The following is a 22,224-nucleotide window of genomic DNA, read 5'->3' as shown; positions in this document are numbered from 1 at the left end:
CTCATCCTTAATTGGCCGTGCATATTTTTAAATAACAAAAAAAACTATACATGAACATGATCCCTTTAAGAAGAGGGGCGCAGAGCTGCATCTCCGATTAAAGTTATCCCGAAGACAAAAGGAAGCCGAGTGTCCCAATAATGTCTGTGTGTGTGTGTGTGTGCTGGGGGGCTGGGGTGGTAGGTGTGAGCGGAAAGAGGGCTACGGTGACCTCGGGAACATGGCGTTGCTTTGCTGCTGTCAGATTGTGTTGGGGGGAGAGAGAGGGAGAGGAGACTCCTCCCCTGGCCTGCCTTCTCCCCTCCCTCTCTCTCTCTCACTATGGATCTGTCTGTCTCTCTCTCTCTCTGTGAATGTGTGTGATCCCATTGCAAGAAGTGGGCTGTCCGCAAACCAGTGGCGTCTCACCGCCCGCTCGGCTGCAAACTCCGAGAGAGAGAGAGAGAGGAAAGGGGGGAGTAGAGAGATAGAGGGAGGAGGAGGAGGAGAGGGGGCATACAGAAGATGGCTGACTCGGCTGTCCAGCTGCAGTCCTCCCTGGTGTTAACAGGCACATCCCCACTGCCGCTCTCCTCACCTCAACAATGACAGCCGACCATTGAGGGGGGGGGGGGGGGGGGGGGAAGAGTGAAAGAGGTGGAGGGGAAAAAATATCCTTATATTGCAAACAAAAAATCCACCCCACGGGCAAAAGTCGCCGGCGTCACATTTCGGTGGGAGAGAAGGTTTTGTGACAGCTCGGGGTGGAGGAGGGAGGTTGAGTGGATTCTCCCTCCCTCCTCTCTCACTCCACACATATACCATGGCAGAGATGGAGAAGGAGGGCAGACCGCCGGAAAACAAGAGAAGCAGAAAGCCGGCTCACCCCGTCAAGAGGGAAATAAACGAGGAGATGAAGGTACGGCTTCCTGTCACTGCTTTCAACCGGGGGACTCAGTCTGAACCCAATTGCTCCGCGTCCCATCTGTCTGGCTTTTCTTGTTGTTGTGGATGTTTTGTCTCCAGTGTTTTAACAATAATAATAAAGGTGGGACACCTATAGGCATTCAAACAGCCGGGATATGATTTTGTCAAAAGAAATATTTTAAAAATCAAAGCTGAAACGCTCCGATGTTTTTGCGTGTCTGCTTCCTCCCCCATTTCCATTTAACAATAATACATCGAGTCCTACATAACCTACTGTAACAGTAATTTAGAAAGGAACAGCTCTGTTGCAGATTTGGTGATCCAGTGATGATGGCTGGAGTTAATGAGTGGGCATCTTCCTGCATTTCCAGCGGTTCGGTGCTGCCTTTATACCAGTCAGCGGCAGATGTGTAATTAAATTGTCAAAGTGAAATGAAGAGGCTACGACTACAGTACCCGGACGCTGTGAAGATACCGACCAAACCTTCATGTTAATCTTTTAAATCTCCTTCTCTCAGCTAGCACCCTCTCTTCCTCCCCCCCCCCCCCAACTGCGCTTCCAACACCTCGACAGGTTTCCCGATAACAATATTCGTGCTCGTCGAAAGGCAGCTGTCACCTCCCTTCATCGTGATATTCGCTATTTTATTCTCGTTAAAGAAAGATTTCTCGCCTCCTGCTTCCTCCGCTCCTCCTCCCCCGGCTAATTCAACAGTATTTTCTACACAATGAGTTGCCTCCTGTCGGTGCCCAGATGTTTGGAAGTAGGGAGCAGGCATGTGTTTGAGGAGGTGTACTCCAGATGTGCGTGTGTTGGACTCATTGTTCAATTGATCATTTATGCTGTTAAGTCCTTAAATATGTGAAAGGTATCTTGACATGTTAAAAATAGTGCCATTATAATCGATTTTCATTTTGAAACAGAAAGGGAACAATTCTTTAGTACAAATATTTTATGGATGGCCAGAAATTCTGATAGACTACGGCCTGCTACCTACCTAATGAACATCTCTAAGTTTAAGTCACTTTACCTTGTGTATTGTCCTTGTTGATTGTTGTACTGCAACTGGGTACTTGATCAAGTACATTGATGACAACTTGTTTTATTTATAAAACTGTATTTTGCATTGGTACTCTTGTTGAACGATGTTAACATATTATTCCAGTTTGCTTCAGTTTCTTGAACATGTACAAGTTCTAAAATAAGTACTTTTATCAGTCATCATGCAGATGTGCATTAAGATTTGTCAGAAAAAGTTCATATTATTCGCCATATTTGTTAATCACTTTCTTTACCAAAGTGTGATATTGTATAGTCTGGCTTGATCTTCTGTAAGAAAATCTTGCACATTCCATTCCATTGAATAGTTGCATCATTGAGAGGAGGTGTTGAAATTTGGAAAATCGTTTTTTAAAAAATATCATGGCTCTTTATGGGTGAATATTTTGAGTTTAGGATTACAAATTAACTAATTTTGATGAAAACATGTTGCTGTGAAATTTTATCCTGGTGGGTATAAAGGCTGACTGTGCGGGTTGGTTGCTAGATTCTCTGGGATTGTTTTGTTTACTTTGGCTGCAGCAAGACTCAGCGGTTTGTGAGATAGTCATTCCTCTATAACAGATGTTTGTCTGAACTGCAGAGGAAGAAACAAAAACAACATTGTGTGAAGTGTTTTGGGGGGGCGGTTGTGAATGGGGAGGGTAGGAGTTGAAAGGGTGGGGGCAAAACTGCGTAAGCTGAACTGGTGTGCTCATAGCTTGGCATTTTCACTTTTGTAAATGTGATCCAGGATAAAGATTGTTTGGGGTGGAGATAAGCTCTTGTTTTGTAAAGAAGTCTCACTTTTCTAGCTTCATAATAAGTTTGTTACTGCCATTCTGTCCAAATAGTGTCTTTTCACAGGTTTTAGTATTCTCAAGTGCATTTTAATGAAGATAGATGCCACAAATCACTGCCTTTCTTTACTGTATTTTTCATAAAGTGGCTATGCAATTTAAAGTCAGGAACTGTCTATTAGTTATGGTGAAAAATCATTCAAGTCTAACTAATATACCTCTCTAGAAGTGTTCAAATTCTGACAGAAAATATGCTTCTAATGTTGTCTTTATCTGTGACTGAAATATTCTTAAATTATATAATTAAAAATGAGCTCGTTGGATTCTTGTTAAATTTAAAGAACACAATGTACCCTTGTGTGGATTCATATCTGAAAAACTAGAAGAAAGTCTCAGTGTGTTTCTTTCATTTGACTGACTTTCATCTGGATCAGTGTAAAATAACCGTGGAAAGTAATCAGGGTAAACTAAAAAGAAAGGAATGCATACAGCAATAGGCAGTCGACTTTAGCCTAAGCTGTAAAAACTGTAACACGAGCAGGCAAAGCAGATCAGCTTTCAAGCTTTAAGGTAAGAGAAAATGAAAGAGATGTGGTGGTGCTGGGGGCGGTGGAGTTGGGGGGGGAGCAGGGGGCAGGGAGCGGGGTGGGGGGTGAGAGCAAAGGAATGAGAAAGGCCATTTGGGAAGAGGAGGAGGAGGAGGGGCCCCTCGGGGTAACTTGGCTCAGGATTAGGGAATTTTATCATAGTGTACAGTGACCTACTCAAGTTACAGCCAGCAAGGGATCAAATTGCTTCCCTTGCGAGCACAAATACAGGGGAATTGGTGCGATTTTTGTCCTCCTTCCTAGATTAAGAAAAAGGCCATTGGTATGAGTCGTTACATAATGTTTATGCATTTGCTGTGAAGCTGCAATGAATGACCCTTGATTGTTGTATGGTTTGTTTGTGTGTGTGGGGAGGGGGTGGGGTGCAGGGGTGAGTGGGAGGTGGAATATACTTGTTTGGGTATGACATTTATGAGAATATATGATTTGTTGATCATAACTTTGCATTACTCTATTAACATAATTGCTGAGCTGAAGTGCTTAAGAAAATACTTTGCTGCAAGTTTAAATAATTATCTGCATTTGAATAATGATATTACCCAGTGAGTTTATTACAGGGCAGAATTGAAAGTCACTGGCCTTATACATTATATAGTGAATTGTCTTTTTGACTAGATTTTTTTGAAAATGAAATGAGTTACTTGATATTACTACTTTCTGAAATTGATTTGGCGGTGATTGGTACAGCTACTGTTATCATCTAAAGCTGTGAAATAAGGCGAGAATGAGAATCAGAGCTGCAGATGTTGTAGAATGCATCTGTATCTTTGAACTTGTGTTTTTGTTACAGATTTGGTAATGGTATATTCAGTACTTACAGGGGAAACAGTCTGGTATTCAATTATCCCTTAATTGAAACGCTAGGATTACATAGTGAAATAGATACGCTCTTTTTTTGAAGGGGGGGGGGCAGGCAGTGGGGGAAGGGGAGGTTTCTTGTCATATCCCCATTCCTGCCACTGATCTCCATGAAACGGATAAGTGAAAACCACTGGAGTCTTGGACCTCTATATGTCCACTTTTAATACTGCTTTCCAATCAGTTAATAGGAAGTATCTTTCCGTATAACCAGGGAAAAAAATACCATCTGTCCGTTTTTTGTTCAAGCAATTCGCCAAAGACAGGTTATCGATACACAAGGGCAACAACACCTGCCTACCTGGTCAGATTTGCTCAGAGGTTGGAGCATGATCTCAGATTGTGTTTCTTTCGTTTGGTAGGCCATGACCAGCAATCAAACCCCAGGCATGCCATTGAGAAATCTGCATGGATTGCTGATATTTGATTATATTTTACAAGGTGAAACAGTGAGGCCTATTGTGTATACATATGATACATAAACAGATGCTACAAGTTAAAACTGTCCTAGAATGTTAACTTTGATTGTTCTAAGCTATTGATACAAGCAACTTGAACAAATTTCTGTGAGGGATCGTATTTCCGTGCTGTGAATTTAAATACATCAGGAGGTTATTTCAATGTAATATTCAATTTATTAAATTGACTCCAAAACCAGAACAATGAATTTTAATATGTGTAGAACTAATGAAATAGCAAATCTTCCTGTCACTAATTGTAGCATTTCTATTCAAATAGCAAAAGCAAACTCCAAAGGCAGAAGTGAGTTGCTCTGATGTTGTAGTTGGTTAATTATACCATCAATGTGGTAGAGAGCAGAAAAACTTCCACTTTGGATTTCTAAAAGAGTATTGAGTGCAGGGGTTGGGTGGTCATGTTGCGCCTGTACAGGACATTGGTTAGGCCACTGTTGGAATATTGCGTGCAATTCTGGTCTTCCTATCAGAAAGATGTTTTGAAATTTGAAATAGTTCAGAAAAGATTTATAAGGATGTTGCCGGTGTTGGAGGATTTGAGCTATAGGGAGAGGCTGAACAGGCTGGGGCTGTTTTCCCTGGACCACGGAGGCTGAGGGGTGACCTTATAGAGGTTTTCAAAATTATGAGGAGCATGGATAGGGTAAATAGGCAAACTCTTTTTCCTGGAGTGGGGAGTCCAGAAGGCGAGGGCATAGGTTTAGGGTGAGAAGGAAAAGATATAAAAGAGACTTAAGGGGCAACATTTTCACACAGAGGGTGGTACGTGTATGGAATGAGCTGCCAGAGGAAGTGATGGAGGCTGGTACAATTGCAACATTTAAAAGGCATTTAGATGGGTATATGAATAGGAAGGGTTTGGAGGGATATGGGCCAGGTGCTGGCAGATGGGACTAGATTGGGACAGGATATCTGGTCAGCATGGACAGGTTGGACCGAAGGGACTGTTTCCATGCTGTATACCTCTATGACTCTATTGACTTAATGTCTTTAACCAGCAAGTTGACCTGCTTTTTTCTTAAGTACGTCCGGCACACTAAAACCAGAAAAAATCTAACCCTGCCAAATACTACCTCATCAATCAACTTTTTATCATGAATGTGCTTTCCTGATGAAAAGCTTATGTTTGAAATGTCTGCTCTCCTGCTCCTCGGATGCTGCCTGACCTGCTGTGCTTTTCCAGCGCCACACTTATCTACTAAGGATAGACAATGAAGGATTTTTAAAAAACCCCAAGGGGAAGAGAAAGCCAAGGAGAGGTTCAAAATTGCAACCCCTGAAAACCATGCAAATCCTCAGAATGAGAGTCCTCAATGCCACGTTATCAGTCACTAATCAACTGTCTACCTGAGGCCTTAACTCCTGGTAATAAATATAAACTTGTTTAAAAGGGTAAGTGGAGTTTGTGGCATGCACTGCAGAGGCCCTATTCTGACTGCTGTGGCTTGTTTCAATCATTAATTATCATCAATTAACATTTATAATGATTAAGATGGCATTGGTGATTCAGTGTTAGAATTCTTGCCTCGAGGACTATTCTGGTGCAGTGTTAGTGCCTCTGTCTGAGTCAGGAGGCCCAATCTGAAGTCTCATCTGCAGAGATGGGCAATAACATCTCTGACCAGATTGATTTGAAAACGTCATATGCAGCAGTGATCTGTGATTTAGGGATCATCTAAGCAGCTGTTCATTCCTGAAATTAGCTTTCGGGGCTCTTGTTGCACAGTGGTAGTGCTCCTATCTCTGAACCAGGAAGCCCAGGTTCAAGTTCCTTGTGTTCCAGAGATGTATAATAACATCTCTGAACAGGTTGATTAGAAAATATCTATAATAGTTCATTAAGGTGTGTGGTACATTATGGTTGCATTTGTATATTCTTGTACAGAACATAATCTTATCCAGCTTCAACAAACACACAGTGAATATGTAGCTCCCCTCATGGATTGCCAGAAAAGTCAAGCTGCTTTGAGGTCCTTAGGTGAATCTGCTATTGAAATGCTGTTTTTCTCTCCTCCCTGTGCTCTATGCTTTGCCATCTTCTTTCAGTTTTGCCACTGGTCTGATTTGACATATTGGAACCAAAATTCAAATTTAACCTCAAATCGCTTTGATATTTTGTTCATAGATTGTGTGATACTCTCAATTCATCATTTCCAATTGCTTTTACAACAAAGAACAGCATTGCAATCATCAATCCTTTATCCAAATGTAACAAGTTCACTCTAGTTATACAGTATTTGCAAAGGAAAAATTTGCATTTATGTTGCAGAACTTTGCAGTCCAAGTGTGTAGTGTAAAAGATTGTGTGCTCACTCTTAATTTTCATTGTATGCCTCTAGCTGTTCTTGTTCCATATTTCTGTTTTTCTCTTCAGCTGGATTTCGGCATTATTGTTCGTCATTGGCTGTCTTGTAAGAGAATACAAGATAACACTGTGGGGACTATAGAATCTGAGTACACAGGCGGAGTGCAGTAAAAGGGGCTGTGTTAAAATCTCAGGCACAAGATTCCTCAATCTCAGGTTATCAGCCACAAATTAACTATGTACCTGAGGGATCAATGGTTAAAAAAATATAAACCTGGTTAAAAGGGCAGGTGGAGTTTGTGGTGTGCACTACAAGGACAATGTATCATATTTTGGATATTTTTAATCATTTTGTGCAGAAGTGTATTGACACACCTCTGAAGCAGGTGAAACTTCAGTTTGGGCCTCCTGGCTCAGGGTTAGGGACACTACAACTGCACCACAATAGTGCTCAGGTCATGCTTTAGTTTGAGTGTTGTTACCCTATTCTGACTGATGTGGCTCTCTTCAGTCACTAGTTATTGAGACCTACTCAAGTTTGACCATTGACAAATGTATAGTCTCAGAATTTGGATGTAGGTTTACTTGCTGGGCTGGAAGGTTCATTTCCAGACGTTTCATCACCCTACTAGGTAACATCTTCAGTGGGTCTCTGGCAAAGCACTGCTGAAGATTCCAGTTTTCTATTTATATGTTTGGATTTCTTTGGGTTGGTGATATCATTTTCTGTGGTGATGTTATTTCCTGTAGTGAAGTCACTTCCTGCTTTTTCTCAGGGGGTGGTAGATGGGGTCTAACTCGAAGTTCTAGAAGCATGGCATTCCAACTGAAACTCTATCAACAAACACATCGTGTTAGATCCCATCTACCACCCCCTGAGAAAAAAAACAGAAAGTGACTTCACCGCAGGAAATAACATCACCACAGGAAAAGGCATCACCAACCCAAAGAAACCCAAACATATAAATAGAAAGCAGGAATTTTCAGCAGTACTTCGTCTAAGGCCCACTGAAGATATTACCTAGTAAAGTGACGAAATGTCTGGAAATGAACCTTCCAGCTCAGCGAGCAAACCTCCATCCAGGATCTTCAACCTGAGCTCCAAATCTTCTCAAAACTCGCTAAGCCTCAGAATTTGCTGGTTAAAGAAATGGCAAGTGGAAGGCACTTACCATTAGTAGCATGTTAACCCTCCATCCCACCACCCACCCATTAACAAGTATGTACCTTCCCACAGCTGTTTAGGCTTAGTAATTCATTTCAAATGGATCCTGTCAGAGAGGCCACTTATGGTTCTGAAATGTCACAAAACCTTGGAGGCCAAGAGAGCAAACAATGAAATTAGAGGGTTCACTTCTGCAAGCATCAGATTGATCCCAGGGGATTTTTAATTTTTAAATTGGCATTTTTCTTATATTTCTTGAGCTTGTTCTCTCTCTAAATCTAATATTTCCTTCTCTGTCTGTATTCCTTTTTCTGTATCTCATCTATAGCGAATTGGAGTCAGGTATTATTCTCTCCAGTATTGTCATTATGTGTTTGAGGTGCAAGCATAAGTGTAATCATTCAGTTCTCAACCTCCCCAGTTGCCCTGGTGGGGGTGATTAGGAGTTGCTTTCTTGATCAGCCTCAGCTCTTGTAGTGATTGTGTTAGGGATGGAATCTCATCATCCTGGACCAACAGCAGTGAAACGTGTTGAAGACTGGATGATATATGGCAAATGGAGGGATGTTTTGCAGATGGTCCTGTGATGTTTACAGCTCTGTTCTTTCTCATTGTTAATAGGACATGAGTTGGCTTCCACATCCTTCCTTGTCTGTCTCTGTTCCAACATGCGTCTAGACATTGAGTCTAAAAGTTGCTTGTGCTTTGACAGATCAGGAGGTGGCATGGCAAATGGCTAGTGGCTTTCTCCTTCCAGTCCGTGAGGTTAATGCTTCTGGGCTTCAATGCAACCATTGAGCATATCCTTATGTGGGGGAGGGGGTTGGTGGGGGGAACAAAGCAACCTGATATATGTACCACATAATGCAGCTCCACTGCTCGGATGGTAAAGAAGGCAGATGTTGAATTGAGCGGTAGAGATTGCAAATCAATCAACTGTTTTGTCCTGGGTTGTTTTGAACTTCTTGAGGTATTGTGGGAACACCTGTTCAGGATATTGTACTAGACCCCTGATTTGAGCTTTCAGGGTGCTGGAGTCTTCCCCTGCTCTTGGAACCAAGCTGCTAGTATTGCTAAAAGTAAAGCTTCTGGTCAAAGGTAAATGACTCAGCTATTGTGCCACTGTTTTAGTTCAGTAAGTGTGGTTCAGCTTTTCCATGCAGGAAGCAATCACTATTCAATAGTTCGGTCACGTAGATGTTACCTGCTTCTTGTTAGCCCAAACTTAGACTGAAGCATGTAGAGTCATCTGTAAGGTGTCCTGATCCTGTCCTAATGCTGGAGGACAAGTCACATCTATACAACTGAAGATAGTTGGCCTGAGGTTGCTGCACTGAGTTGTTACGTCAGGACTGTTGTGGCATGGTGACAATGTCCCTTCCTCTGAGCCAGGAAGCTCATGTTCAAGTTCCACTCATTCCAGAGATGCACAATAGCTTCTGTTAGTATAACATCTGCGAGAATGTTTTATAAACCTCCTTATGGTGTAGTGGTAGTGACCCTACCTCTGAGCCAGGACACCCAGGTTCACATCCTATGTGCTCCAGAGGTAAGTTGTAACATCTCTGAACAGGTTGATTAAACAATATCTAGCTTGTGTTGTTCCACCTCAATGATGTGAACCACAGTGATGACTGCCCTCTATGTCCAATAGAACTCTTAACTCCTTGACTTGCTTAATTTCCAAAGTTCTGTATTTCACTTGGACTTCACCATACCCTGCTGAGTGTCACCTCAATGTTAAATGCAGCTATTCATACGTATATTCTACATTCAGCTCTTGCAGGATCAATGATCTGATAGAGGCTATGTCTGAATGCTTCTCACAAAAATCTAAACTCCAGGTTGGTAGCAAGCTATTTGGGAATCTATGCCATTTGATGACTTTACTAATTACCGTGAATTAAATTTTATTGATTGCCATTTACTTTATTAATAGGGAGGGAGCTGGTTTGGTGGTAATTGTCCAAGATAGATCTGGTCTGTTTTTTGTGGATATATCAGACACTGACTGTTTCCATACAAATTTCTTTCTGTACAACTTCACAGTCTATAATTTGACTGAAAAGGTACTTGGTTCTGGCATGCAGATGTTCAACAGTACAGCCAAGATATTGTCAGACTCTAAAGCCTCTGTTGGGCTCGGGGTGCATGGCTACCTTACAATGTCATGTGGGAGGACGCAATCAGGAATGAGCTGGATTACTCTCCCTTTGCCTGGACGAGTCACTCTTGGTGATCCTTTGGAGTCTGTCAGGTTGGAAGAGTCATTGGGTAACTGAGTAGCCCACCATTTGCATACACACAATTTTCTACAAAGGGGAATGTCATTGACTGAGGAAATGGGATTTGTAGTCCTAGGGTTGAGTCCTTCTCCTTCCTCTGTTTCAACACGTGTTCGAGCTGCTGAGTCTCCAAGTGGCTTGCACCATGGTGGGTCAGGAGTGTGTAATGATGAATGGTCAGCAGCAGCTTTCTCTTGTCAGTCAGTGTGTTAATGCCTCTATGCTTTTATCCTTTTTCTTTGCCTGCCCACTGAGTGTTGGCCAGCAGACAGCTGGGGTAAGAGAATATGGCAACTGACATAGTCAGGGGTATTCTGTCACAATGGCCTGTCTTTAGGAGCTGGTTCTTCAGGAGTACGGACGGCTTCCTTGTGATTGATTCAACTTCATGGAGGGTGCTTGCGTTGGCTCAGTGGTGCTTTCATTTGATCCCCAGGATTCAATGGAGGAACTGCTGGTGGAAGCTCTCAATGATCATAATGTTCATGGTTCAGATTTTGCTGCAGTAGGCAAGGGTGATCAATACAAAAGCCTTCTAGACCCATTTCAGCAACAAACCAGAAACCCAACACCATCCAAGCCAAACTACCTGCTTGCTCAGCAGCCCATCCACCAACTTAAACACTTACTCTCACCACCAACGTAAACACTTACTCCCTCCAACACAAATCTCCTTTGTCAGTACTTCCAAAACCAGGGAGTTCTAACTATTCAGATGGACAAGGGCAATAGATGCATGGGAGCAACACTGCCTGTAAATTCTTCTCTAAGTTACATGGTTCCAAAACAGGATTCTGATGGCCATTGCTTCATTACTATTGGTATAACTAACTGCACCTCTCTTCATAATACCATTGTGCAGGTGACTGTATTAGATGAACTGCAAAGATACAAGAAGGTGGCTCATTACCACCTTCTCAAGATCGTTTAAGGATAGGCAATAAATGATTGACCTTGCCAGCAATAACCCTGTCCTATGAAAGTAGAAAATAAATGAATCAAAAGGGAAGACAAATGAGATTTCTGTTGAGGATATAGTCGGGCAGTAGCCTAGAATTATCAACCATTTGGCATTTTTGTCTAAAGAAGACTGCACGTCCTTCAGCTTAGCTTTTTGCCTGGGCTTCCTAAATTTTGGGGAGGGGGCTGGTATTGGTGATAACTGTGTGCAGCAGTTTCACCAAGTTGGTACCGTGGCACAGCTGGTGGTGTTCTTGGCATATGTGTCTATAATCTCCATTGAGCCACAGCTGGATTCCTCACTTACTGGCAATGGAGACTGAGCTGGGAGTGGGAAGGCTGAAGGTGGCTGTTTATCTCCTGAAAACGTACCTGTTGTTGAGACAGTTTGTGGTGAACATTAGGGATCCTTCTTATTGGATTTGTCGTCATGAACAATACGGTCTTGATATTCAGAAAGCATACTCAGTTGACATGTTGTTAAATGTGCCACCAATTAATTAGGAGGTTCTGTTATTTCATTCACGGAGAAATGATCAGTTGCCGTGTGTTTATGAAAGAAGGTGTCAAGTTAATATATCTTATTTAAGACCATGTGTTAATAGACCACCTACGGTGGTGGTTCCATCGATATACTGAGGAATGGGGATGGAAGATTTTGAGATGATTATGACTGTCAGCCAGTTGCTTAGTCTGGAGAAACTCAGCAGGTCTGGCAGCAACTGTGGAGAAGAATTAGAGTTAACGTTTTCAGTTCAGTAACCCTACCATAATGTTCTGAAGAAGGGTCACTAGGTCCTAAATATTAACTCTGCTTCTCTCTCCACAGATGCTGCCAGAGCTGATGAGTTTCTCCAGTAATTCCTGTTTTGTTTATACAATGTTTAAAGAAAATTTGGATAAGTACAAAAAGGAAGCTTTGGAGAGACATGGACAGGAGCAGGCAGCTGGGACTAGTTTAGTTTGGGATTATGCTCGGCATGGACTGAAGGACCTGTTTCCAAGCTGTCTGATTCTAGGACAATTTCCAGTATCCACAGTTCATTGTTTTATTTTTTCATAAGAGCTTGCTTATTCTGTTGGATGTTAGTAAGGATGATTCTGCAGAATCAAGTAAGTTTGCTTTAACATTGTGCTAACACAATGCCTGTGTGCCATTGCTGATAGCCTCTAAAAACTTCAAAAATAATTATTTTAAGCTAAGAGACCTTTCAGAGGCGTGTGTGCTGTGGCTGGGTCACTTCCCCTCAACCATTTGTAATTTGATGGCAAGCCAGCAGTTCTCATGGCCATTTACCTTGGTGGCATTTGAACTCGTGATCTTAGCTATTCCAATCCATTCAGATGCTATAAACGCTGTACAAACATACCTGATCTGAAAATTGTGGATGTGAATAATGGATAGATGGAGTGAAGGAGAAAAAAAAATTAAGTGGAAAATTATGCAGCCAACATTTGAAAAAGGTAAATGTTGCAGTGGAAGAAAAGTATAAGGAAATGCTTAAATGGTGCAGAAGAGTATGTATAAAATTGTTCAATCTATCTGATATTGGTAGTGTCTGCTTTCCCAAGATTTCCTCTTATATATTTATTTATGTATGGTGAAGAGCCAATTGTCTTAGCTGCCTGTGCTTTGGGCAAGGCAAACACATTAATACGTTTTCAGATCAATTCTTTGTTTTTGAATTTCGAACCTAACCACTAACGCGGCACAAATACTGAAAACCGCCTTCTGCAAACTTTCAGGGCCCCTACACACCAGCAAAAAACAAACAAATGGAAATGGAGCTAAGTTATTTAGGTTTCAGCGTATAGCTGAGACCATGAGTTGGACATCATGCATTCGAGATCTGGAACTTTTAAGAAGAACTACCAGTTGTCCAGGGATGTACAGGCTGGATGGATTAGCCATGGGAAATACAGAGTTAAGGTAGGGGTGTGGATCAATGGGAAGCTCTTCAGAGGATTGATATGGATTCGGAGGGCTGAATGGCTACTTCCACTTTATGATTCTACGAATTATAATCTTGTTCACTTGCACCTGGTATTTTGCAGTTTGCAATAAGGTGATATATTTTCGGATAATTGCTGCTGCTTTTTTCCATATGTCATTGATAAATACTAGACTGAAAAGTGGTTGCCAAAAATATCACTCTGAATATGCAAAGTCTGTAAAATTGTGTTATGTACATTATCAGAGAGTCTGTTCAGTGCCACCCAATCATTTTGGAGGTGAGCAAAAATGGAAAAAATAAATTTATTGATGGGCATTGTTAACTTCAAATAAATCTATTATATATCCATATATTCAACTAACCCAATTTACATCCTCTTCTAGCACATGCTCAGTGTGATCCAGACTTCAGATAATCATCTAGTTATTTCTGTTCCTATTGTCCACTAATTCAACATCTTTAAACACTAAAGTTCATTTTGTGAACATATCTCTTCATGAGCATTTAGACTTAGTTGCAGTGATTTCAATGAAGCATGGTACTAATGATAAACTGGTATTTGTTTTAGTAAATCACCAGATGAAATTCAATTCAAGCATGATCCTCATCCAAGCGTATCTAATTCTGAGGAAATATGGTAATTATGTGTAATATTAAAGTTTGTAGATTATCTTGTTTTCAGCTGAAACCATCTCTGAATGTAATCATTAGGGACTCTCGATTGTTCCTTTGACTTCCTTTTTTTTCTGCAATACCTCAGATACCTTATATTGTGTTATGGTTCAGCATACATGCAGTATGCTGGATGGAAGGTGGAGAGGGAATAGAATATGACTTGTTGTGGGCTGCCTCAAAACGTCTGTTAATATATCTCTTTCAAACAAAATATAGCAAAAATTGATTTTGTAACCATAAACCATTAGCTTTCCCATCCCACCTACCTTTGTGCTCCTTTGATCTAGGTTATGTCATTGGAGAAAGGCACTGAATTGAGGTTCACTGCTCTTAATGTATGGAAGGAAGAACATTGCCACGTGAGTCTTTAACTAACAGTACTGTGGAAAGAGCAGAGACCTTGGTTTCTGTGTAGGGACCAATGCATACATACAGAAGAACCTAAAATAGAGTCTCTGTTTATTCTAAAACTGTGTTATAATATCATGTATTGTAATAAAGGATATATTAGGAGAAATTTTAGCTTTTTTTTACTTTTATGGTTTCTGAACAATGTGCTTCTCTTAGTTTGAAAATACTTAGTTTGGCATTCACCAGGTTTCTTCTATTCTTAACATACTATTATGTGGTGATGAAACTTTCATGATGCCCTATGTGGTTTTCTATGTCGGTTCACACACTACAAAGACTGGGTTCTTATTGAGACAGATGCCTTGAAAGTTTATGAACAATAACTATTTACTGTGCTACAATATTGCAAACCTACATACAGTCTGGGAACTATAGTTACTTGACATTGATGCACATTGCATACACACATCTGACTGTTGTGGAAGATATTTCAGCTTGGAGCTTGGTGACCAGTAGTGTTCTGCAGGAATTGGTTCTGGGACCTCTGCATTTTTATAAATGACTTGGAAGAGGAAGTAAAAAGGTGGGTTAGTAAGTTTGCCAATGGCACGCAGGTTGGTGGAGTGGTGGATATTATGGAGGGCTGTTGAAGATTGCAAAGGCACATTGACAGGATGCAGAACTGGGCTGATGAGTAGTTGATGGAAAAGTGTGAAGTGATTCATTTTGGGAGGTTGAATTTGAATGCAGAATACAGGGTTAAAGGCAGAATTCTTGGTACTATGGAGGAACAGAGGGATGTTGGGCTCTGTGTCCAGAAATCCCTGAAAGTTGGCACCCAAGTTGATAGGGTTGTAAAGAAGGCATATGGTGTGTTGACTTTTATTAGAACCACAAGGTTATGCTGGAGCACCATGAAGCCCTGGTTAGACCACACTTGGGATATTGTTTTGGTCGCTTCATTATAGGAAGGATGTGGAAACTTTAGAGAGGGTGCAGAGGAGATTTACCAAGATGCTGCCCAGATGGGAGGGCATGTCTCATAAGAAAGGTTGAGAGAGTTAGTGTGTTTATCATTGGAGTGAAGAAGGATGAGAGGTGACTGGATGGAGGTGTATAAAATGAGGAGAGGCATAGATAGAGTGGGTAGCCAGATACTTTTTCCCAGGGTGGAAATGACAATCCTGACGGGGTCATAATTTTAAGGTGATTGGAGAAGTCAAAGGTAGGTTCTTAGAGAGTGCTGGGTGCATGGAATGCACTGCCAGCGGTGATAGTAAAGTCAGATACATTATCGACATTTAAGTGACTCTTGGATAAGCACATGGAAGATAGTACAATGAAGGGTATGTAGAATAGTTTTAACTTAGAATGGAATAAAAGGTCAGCACAACATTGAGGGCCAAAAGGTCTGTACTGTGCCGTACTGTCCTATGTTCTATAACTGACTCTGACACAGAGTAGGTGAGTGAAGATGAGGTGGGTATCTTTTATGCCAGAAGGTCACGTGTTATTGCCTGTGTGGTCTGGATTCTATGCCATAATGCAACATTAGTTAGCTCCTTCCAAATTCTAAGAACTACTGATACGTGACAATGTTAAATGAATATTAATACTTTGTTAATATTTTTGTTTCTACATTTAATTTCCCACACAAGGCCCATAGACTTAAACGTTATGACACTTCAAATGCTCATCCATGCTTTTTAAAGGTTGTGAGGTTTCCTGCCTCGAGTACTGTCCCAAGCAGAGCATTCCAGACACCCAGCATCCTCTGGGTGAAAAAGTTTTCTTCAAGTCCTGTCTCAACCTCCTGCCTTTCACTTTAAAAGTGTTTCTCCTTGTTCTTGACACTTCGATTAAAGGGAACTGTTACTTTATATCTAGCCTGTCCATGTCCCTCATTATCAGGTCTCCCCTCAACCTTCTCTGCTCCAAGGAAAACAACTCAAGCTTATCCAGCGTCTCTTCGTAGCTGGAATGCTCATTCTCATGCAACATCTTGGTGAATCTCTTCCACACCCCTCCAGTACAATCATGTCCTTCCTATTATGTTGTGACCAGAACTGCATACAGTCATCCAAATATGGCCTGACCAAAGTTCTGTACAACGCCAACATAACTACCTTTCTGTTTTGATCTGTACCACAACTGATTAAAGGTTGGTGTTCATTTGCCTTCTTAACCCCGCTATTAACTTGTCCTGTGACCTTCAAAGGATTGATGTACAAACATCCCAAGATCCCTCTATTTCTCTAAGCTTCCTAGTGATCTAACATTCATTGAGCACTCACTTATCTTGTTCCTTCTTCCAAAGTATATCACCTCACATTTATCAGGTTTAAATTCCATCTGCCACTAATTTACTCAGTGATATTGTTGTGCAAAGCATGTTCTGCATTAGTACTGATGAGAATTCAGAATGGGTGACCAAGTGTTATGTGGACATTGGGAAGAGCTCAGTAACATGTGATGCATTTGATTCCAAAGTATCAGTGTGAACTTATTGTCCTTTAAGCGTTGGTGTTGGATGAGGCATTGATGTGGATAACATAGGAGAAAGAAGGACCAAACTCTTAACATGAAACAGAGTAGACACACAAATCCTGAATGTGTCAGCAGATTTTTTTTACCCAGTAGTAACTGTCTAAGCAACTGAGATAAGTGCAGCCAAAGATATGTTACTGTCTTTTTATGTTAAAATACGGCTGTTTGCTTTTTTTTATGGTTTTCCTTTTCTGAAGAGTTGCTGTGGTTGACAATGAAGGGTTATTTACTGGGTTTGTTTGTCTCATGGTAATACTTCACTGTCTGGTTCCGAGACATAAAATAGTTCTGATCCATTACAAAAACATGCATTATTTTACACAGTGTAACATACAATTTACAGCCCAATAGGTCTATGCTGGTTTTTATGCTTTATGTCACCCTCCTGCCAACCTTTTATCATCTAACTCCTAAGCAATATGTCCTCCTATTCCTTTTTCCATGGTGGCACAGTGGTTAGCACTGTTGCCTCATAGCGCCACAGTCCCTGGTTTGATTCCAGCCTCGGGCGACTGTCTGTATGGAGTTTGCACGTTCTCCTTGTGTCTGCGTAGGTTTCCTCCAGGTGCTCGGGTCTCCTCCTACAGTCCAAAGATGTGCAGGTCAGGTGAATTGGCCATGTTAAATTGCCCAAAGTGTTAGGTGCATTAGTCAGAGGGAAATGTATCTGGGTCAGTGTGGACTGGTTAGGCTGAAGGGCCTGTTTCCACACTATAGGGAATCTAATCTAATCTAAATGTGCTCATCTAGCTTCCCTTAAATCTATGCCATTCACCTGAACTATTGCTAACATATTCCACGTTCTAACCATTTTCTGGATAAAGAGCAATCACTTGACTTCCCGACTGGATTTAATTAATGACATTTTCAGAAAAAAACATTGAGAATTAATTTTCCCAATTGACTAAGGAAAGCCAGAATGAAATTGTTAGCAGCAAATGATGGTTAACCATCTCATTTGAATTTTACTGAGGTAACAGAAGATAAATGAGAGTAATGCTGCTAATGTGTACACGTAGATCTCCAAAAAGCATTTAATGAAGTTTTGCAGAACTGACCTGTGAGCAAAGTTAAAGCCCATGGGATAAAAGAGACAGAAGTAACATGTAGGCAAAATTGGCTGAGTGACAGGAAATAGAGAGTGGTGGCAGATGATCTCTTTTCAGACTATAGGAGGATTTATGCTGGAAGGCACCGGGGCTGGTATGAGAATCCTTTCACTTTCTGAAATGCATGAATGATCTTGACCTGGCCATATTGGACATAATTTCAAAATTTGCTGTTGGTTAAAAAATATAGAAGTATTGTAAACTGTGACGTGGATAGTGTAGAACTTTAGAACTTGGTGGATTAGACAGGCAAGTAACAGATAACATGCCATGTGGTGTAGGAATTCATTTTAATAGTAAAAACACAGAAGCAACATAAAATGAAGGGTACTTTTCAAACCCGCACAGTCTACTACCTAGAAGGACAAGGGCAACAGAAGCATGAGAAGGCCATTATTTGTAAGTTTTCCTCCAAGCCGCACAACGTCCTGATTTGGAAGTATATGACTACTCATTCATTGCCATTGGTTTAAAATAGTGGAATTCCAAACAGCACTGTATTTGTACCTACCCTCCAAGAATCAGAAAGATAGCTGACCACCACCTTCCCAGTAGTGATTGAGATGGCAATGATTGTTGGGCTAGATAGCAGCATTCACATCTCGTGAATGAATTTATAATTAGGAAAACAGAGCATAAACACAAGGATGTTATGTTAAACCTGTTTAAATCATTGACTTGGCCTCACCTAGAATATTGTGCTTAATTCTGGACGCAACATTTTAGGAAGGATATGAAGGCACCGGACATGGTGCAGAAAAGATTCAATAGAATATTTCCAGGGTTGAGGAACTTCAGATAGTTATATTGGAACTGTCTGCATTGGAGAAGAGAAGATTGAGAGGTGATTTGCTGGAGGTATTCAAAATCAGATTGGTTCTCAATATTTTTGAAGCAGTCTGCTCTGTTATGTTATGACACACTTCTGAAGTAGGTAGGACTTGAAGCCATGCCTCCTAGTCCAGAGTTGGGGACACTAACCACTGTTCCACATGAGCCCTTCAGGTAAATGCTGCATAAAGTGGATGGGGAGAAGCATCTCTCATTGGTATCTGGTCTGAGGAAGGGTTACTCGACCTGAAGTGTTAACTCTGATTTCATTGCAGTGATGCTGCCAGACCTGCCGAGCTTTTCCAGCAATTTCTGTCTTTGTTACTTCCCATTGGCAGATGGATGAGGAAACTGAATGTACCATCGCCAAGTTTGCAGAGGACACAAAATCGGTGGGAAGGCAGGGGTTGAGGATGACACAAAGAATCTGCAGATGGATATAGACAGGTTAAGCGAGGGTGCAAAACTTGACAGATGGAATATAATGTGGGAAAATGTGAGATTATGCACTTTGGTAAAATGGTAGAAGAGCTGAATATTATCTAAATCCAGAAAAACTGCAGAGAACGATAGAACAGAGGGATTTGGGAGTCCTTGTCCATGAATTACAAAAATATAGCAATCAAGTTCAGCAGGTAATAGGGAAGTTAAATGGAATGTTGGCCTTTATTTCAAAGGGAATGAAGTGTATAAGGATGGAGGTTTAGCTAAAACTATATAAGGCACTAGTCTGACCACAGCTGGAATACGGTGAACAGTTTGGGCCTCTAATCTAAGGAAAGATACATCGGTGTTGGAGGCAGTCCGGAAATGTCCATTAGGTTGATAACAGTTACAAAGTGGACCAGGAGAGGCTGAGTGGGCTGGGCCTGTATCCACTGGGATTTAGAAGAATGAGATGCGACCTTATTAAAACATACAAGGTACTTGTGGGTCTTGACTGGTTAGATATAGAGAGGTTGGAGAGTCTAGAGCATAATCCGAATTAGGGATCGCACATTTAAGACCAAGATGAGGAATTTCTTCTGCGGGCAGCGAATCTGTGAGATTCTTCACTGCAGGTGGCTGTCGAGGCTGGGTCTTTTAAGTATATTTAAGACTGAGGTAGATTTTTTAATCAGTAATGGAATAAAGGGTACTTGGGAAAAGGCAGGAAAGTGATGGTGAGAATTAGCAAATCAATATGGTGTGATGGAACAGACTTACTGAACTGAATGGGCTACTTCTATTTCTATGTGTTTATGGTCATACGTTCTTATGAGAAAGAGGGAACATTTGAGGATGTAGATTTAAGAAAACAAAAAAATAGGGACCTGAGGAAAAGCTCACAGTGAGTAGTTGGGTGAGAGTGTGGTAACAGAAGGTTTCATCGCGTCATTCATGATGGGGTTAGATTATTATCTGGAAAGAAAGAATGTGCAGTGTTACAGATCTTAGTGAATTGTTTCTATAGAGAGCCAATGCTGTCATGATGCGCCAAATAGCTGCCTTGTATTATGTAATTGTTCTATGGTTTTGTTTTTACAGTCCAGAGATCTCCTATCTGGCACAAGTAGAAACTTTTGTGTTTATTCTGTCAAAACCTTTCATAAACTTGCACCTGTATCAGAGTTTCCCTTTTGTAGAGAGAAGACCTTATTATTACAAAAAAATGGTGGACTTAGTAGTGTGGATATTGCAGCAGCTCCTGAGTTGCCGACTTTCTTGTATAATTCTAATGGTTTTTACATTTGAACAAGTTCATGCATAGGAAATGTTTGGAGGGATCTGGGCCAATCAAAGACAAGTGGGACTAGTTTAGTTTGGGAATATGCTTAGCATTGACTGGAAAGTCTGTATGCTGTATGACTGCATCACTCTAGTCAATCTTTCTCCTCTAGGCAAATCTCTTCAGTCCAACAGGTTTAATTGGAAGCACTAGCTTTCGGAGCGCTGCTCCTTCATCGGGTGGTTGTGGAGTACACAATTGTAAGACACAGAATTTAAAACAAAGGTTTACAGAGTGATGTAACTGAAATTGTACATTGAAAAATACCTTAATCTTGGTTAAGTCTCTCATCTATTAGAATGACCATGATAGTTTCATTTCTTTCGGATATAAATCTTTTTAAAAGTTACGTTCTCAGGTTAACAGTAACTATTGGTGTCAGGCCAGATAAGATGTTGAAGGTGTTAGCCCCCGTGTTCTGTTGTCTGTGCCATAATGTTTAGACTGACTCTAATCTAAAAAGTGAGTTAACAGAGTTTTACATGGATTCATGCAGATTTCAAGTACAATGTAACCCTGCAAGTACAAATTCACCCCACAAGTGTATATGTGTATCTGTGCATGTGAGTTTGTGTGTGTGTGTCTGGGGTGGGGGTGGTGGTTGTGAGTGTCTGTGAGAGTGTATATCTGTTTCTGTGTGTGTGTAAAGGGGTCTAAGTCTGTGAGAGGGTGCATGTGAAAGTGTGGGAGTGTGTGTGTCTGCAGGAGTGTGTGTGAGTGTCTGTGTATAGGTGTGTATAGGAGTGCCTGTGCCTGTGTGTGTGTGTGTGTGTGTGTATCTGGGGTGGAGGTTGTGAGTGCCTGAGAGAGAGTGTATGCATGTGTATGTGAGAGTGTAAAGGGGTTTAAGTCTGGAGAGGGTGCATGTGAGAGTGTAGGAGTGTGTGTGAGTGTCTATGTGTGTGTGTGTATAGGAGTGCCTTTTTTTGTGTGTGTCTGGGGTAGGGGATTTTGAGTGTCTGTGTGAGAGAGAGAGAGAGTGTGTGTGTATGTGTAGGAGTCTAAGTTTAAGAATATGGGGGGGGGGGGGGGGGGGGGGGGGGGCGGCGCTAACACCTTCAACATCTTATCTGGGTTGACACCAATTGCTACAGTTAACCTGAGAATGTAACTTTAAAAAAGAGTTTTGTGATTTACATATGAAAGAAGTGAAACTTCATGATCATTTTAACAGATGAGAGACTTAACAAAAATCAAGGTATTTTCCAATGTATAATTTCAGTTACACACTGTAAACTTTTGCTTTAAATTCTGTGTTTTACAATTGTGTACTTCACCTGATGAAGGAGCTAGTGCTTTCGGTCAAACCTGTTGGACTATAACCTGGTGTTGTGTGATTTTTAACTTTGTACACCCCAGTCCAACGCTGGCATCTCCAAATCATCCCTTCAGTTCTGATATTCTCTTTTGTGCAATTTCCTTCTGGTGTCATATATATGCATATGAAATATTTGTTCATTGTTACGTGATCATGTGTTTTGGATGAATAAGCAAAAGAAAAGCTTAGATTTCTATCGCACCTTTCACAAGCATTGGAGTCCCAGAGTTACAACTCCCATTGCAGTGCTCCAAGTACCTTTGAAGTC

The 22,224-nt window shown here is 41.1% G+C and overlaps 1 protein-coding gene across 6 annotated transcripts in view; it reads left to right on the top strand.

Moving 5' to 3' along the window:
- Positions 1-641: 641 nt before the first annotated feature.
- Positions 642-22,224, top strand: part of sobpa (sine oculis binding protein homolog (Drosophila) a) — a 433,378-nt gene continuing 411,795 nt past the window's right edge. For all 6 annotated transcript variants that reach the window (XR_009646484.1, XM_060849365.1, XM_060849357.1 and 3 more), the window contains exon 1: positions 642-898. Coding sequence is in view for 5 of the 6 variants with exons in the window: in XM_060849365.1 (XP_060705348.1) it covers positions 803-898 (96 nt within the window). In the remaining variant the exon portion in view is untranslated. The remainder of the gene's footprint in view (positions 899-22,224) is intronic.

The sequence above is a fragment of the Hemiscyllium ocellatum genome, chromosome 3, assembly GCF_020745735.1.
Source record: "Hemiscyllium ocellatum isolate sHemOce1 chromosome 3, sHemOce1.pat.X.cur, whole genome shotgun sequence".
Taxonomy (NCBI): domain Eukaryota; kingdom Metazoa; phylum Chordata; class Chondrichthyes; order Orectolobiformes; family Hemiscylliidae; genus Hemiscyllium; species Hemiscyllium ocellatum.
Note: the sequence above shows the minus strand (reverse complement) of the source record. Positions and strands in the feature narration are given on the sequence as shown.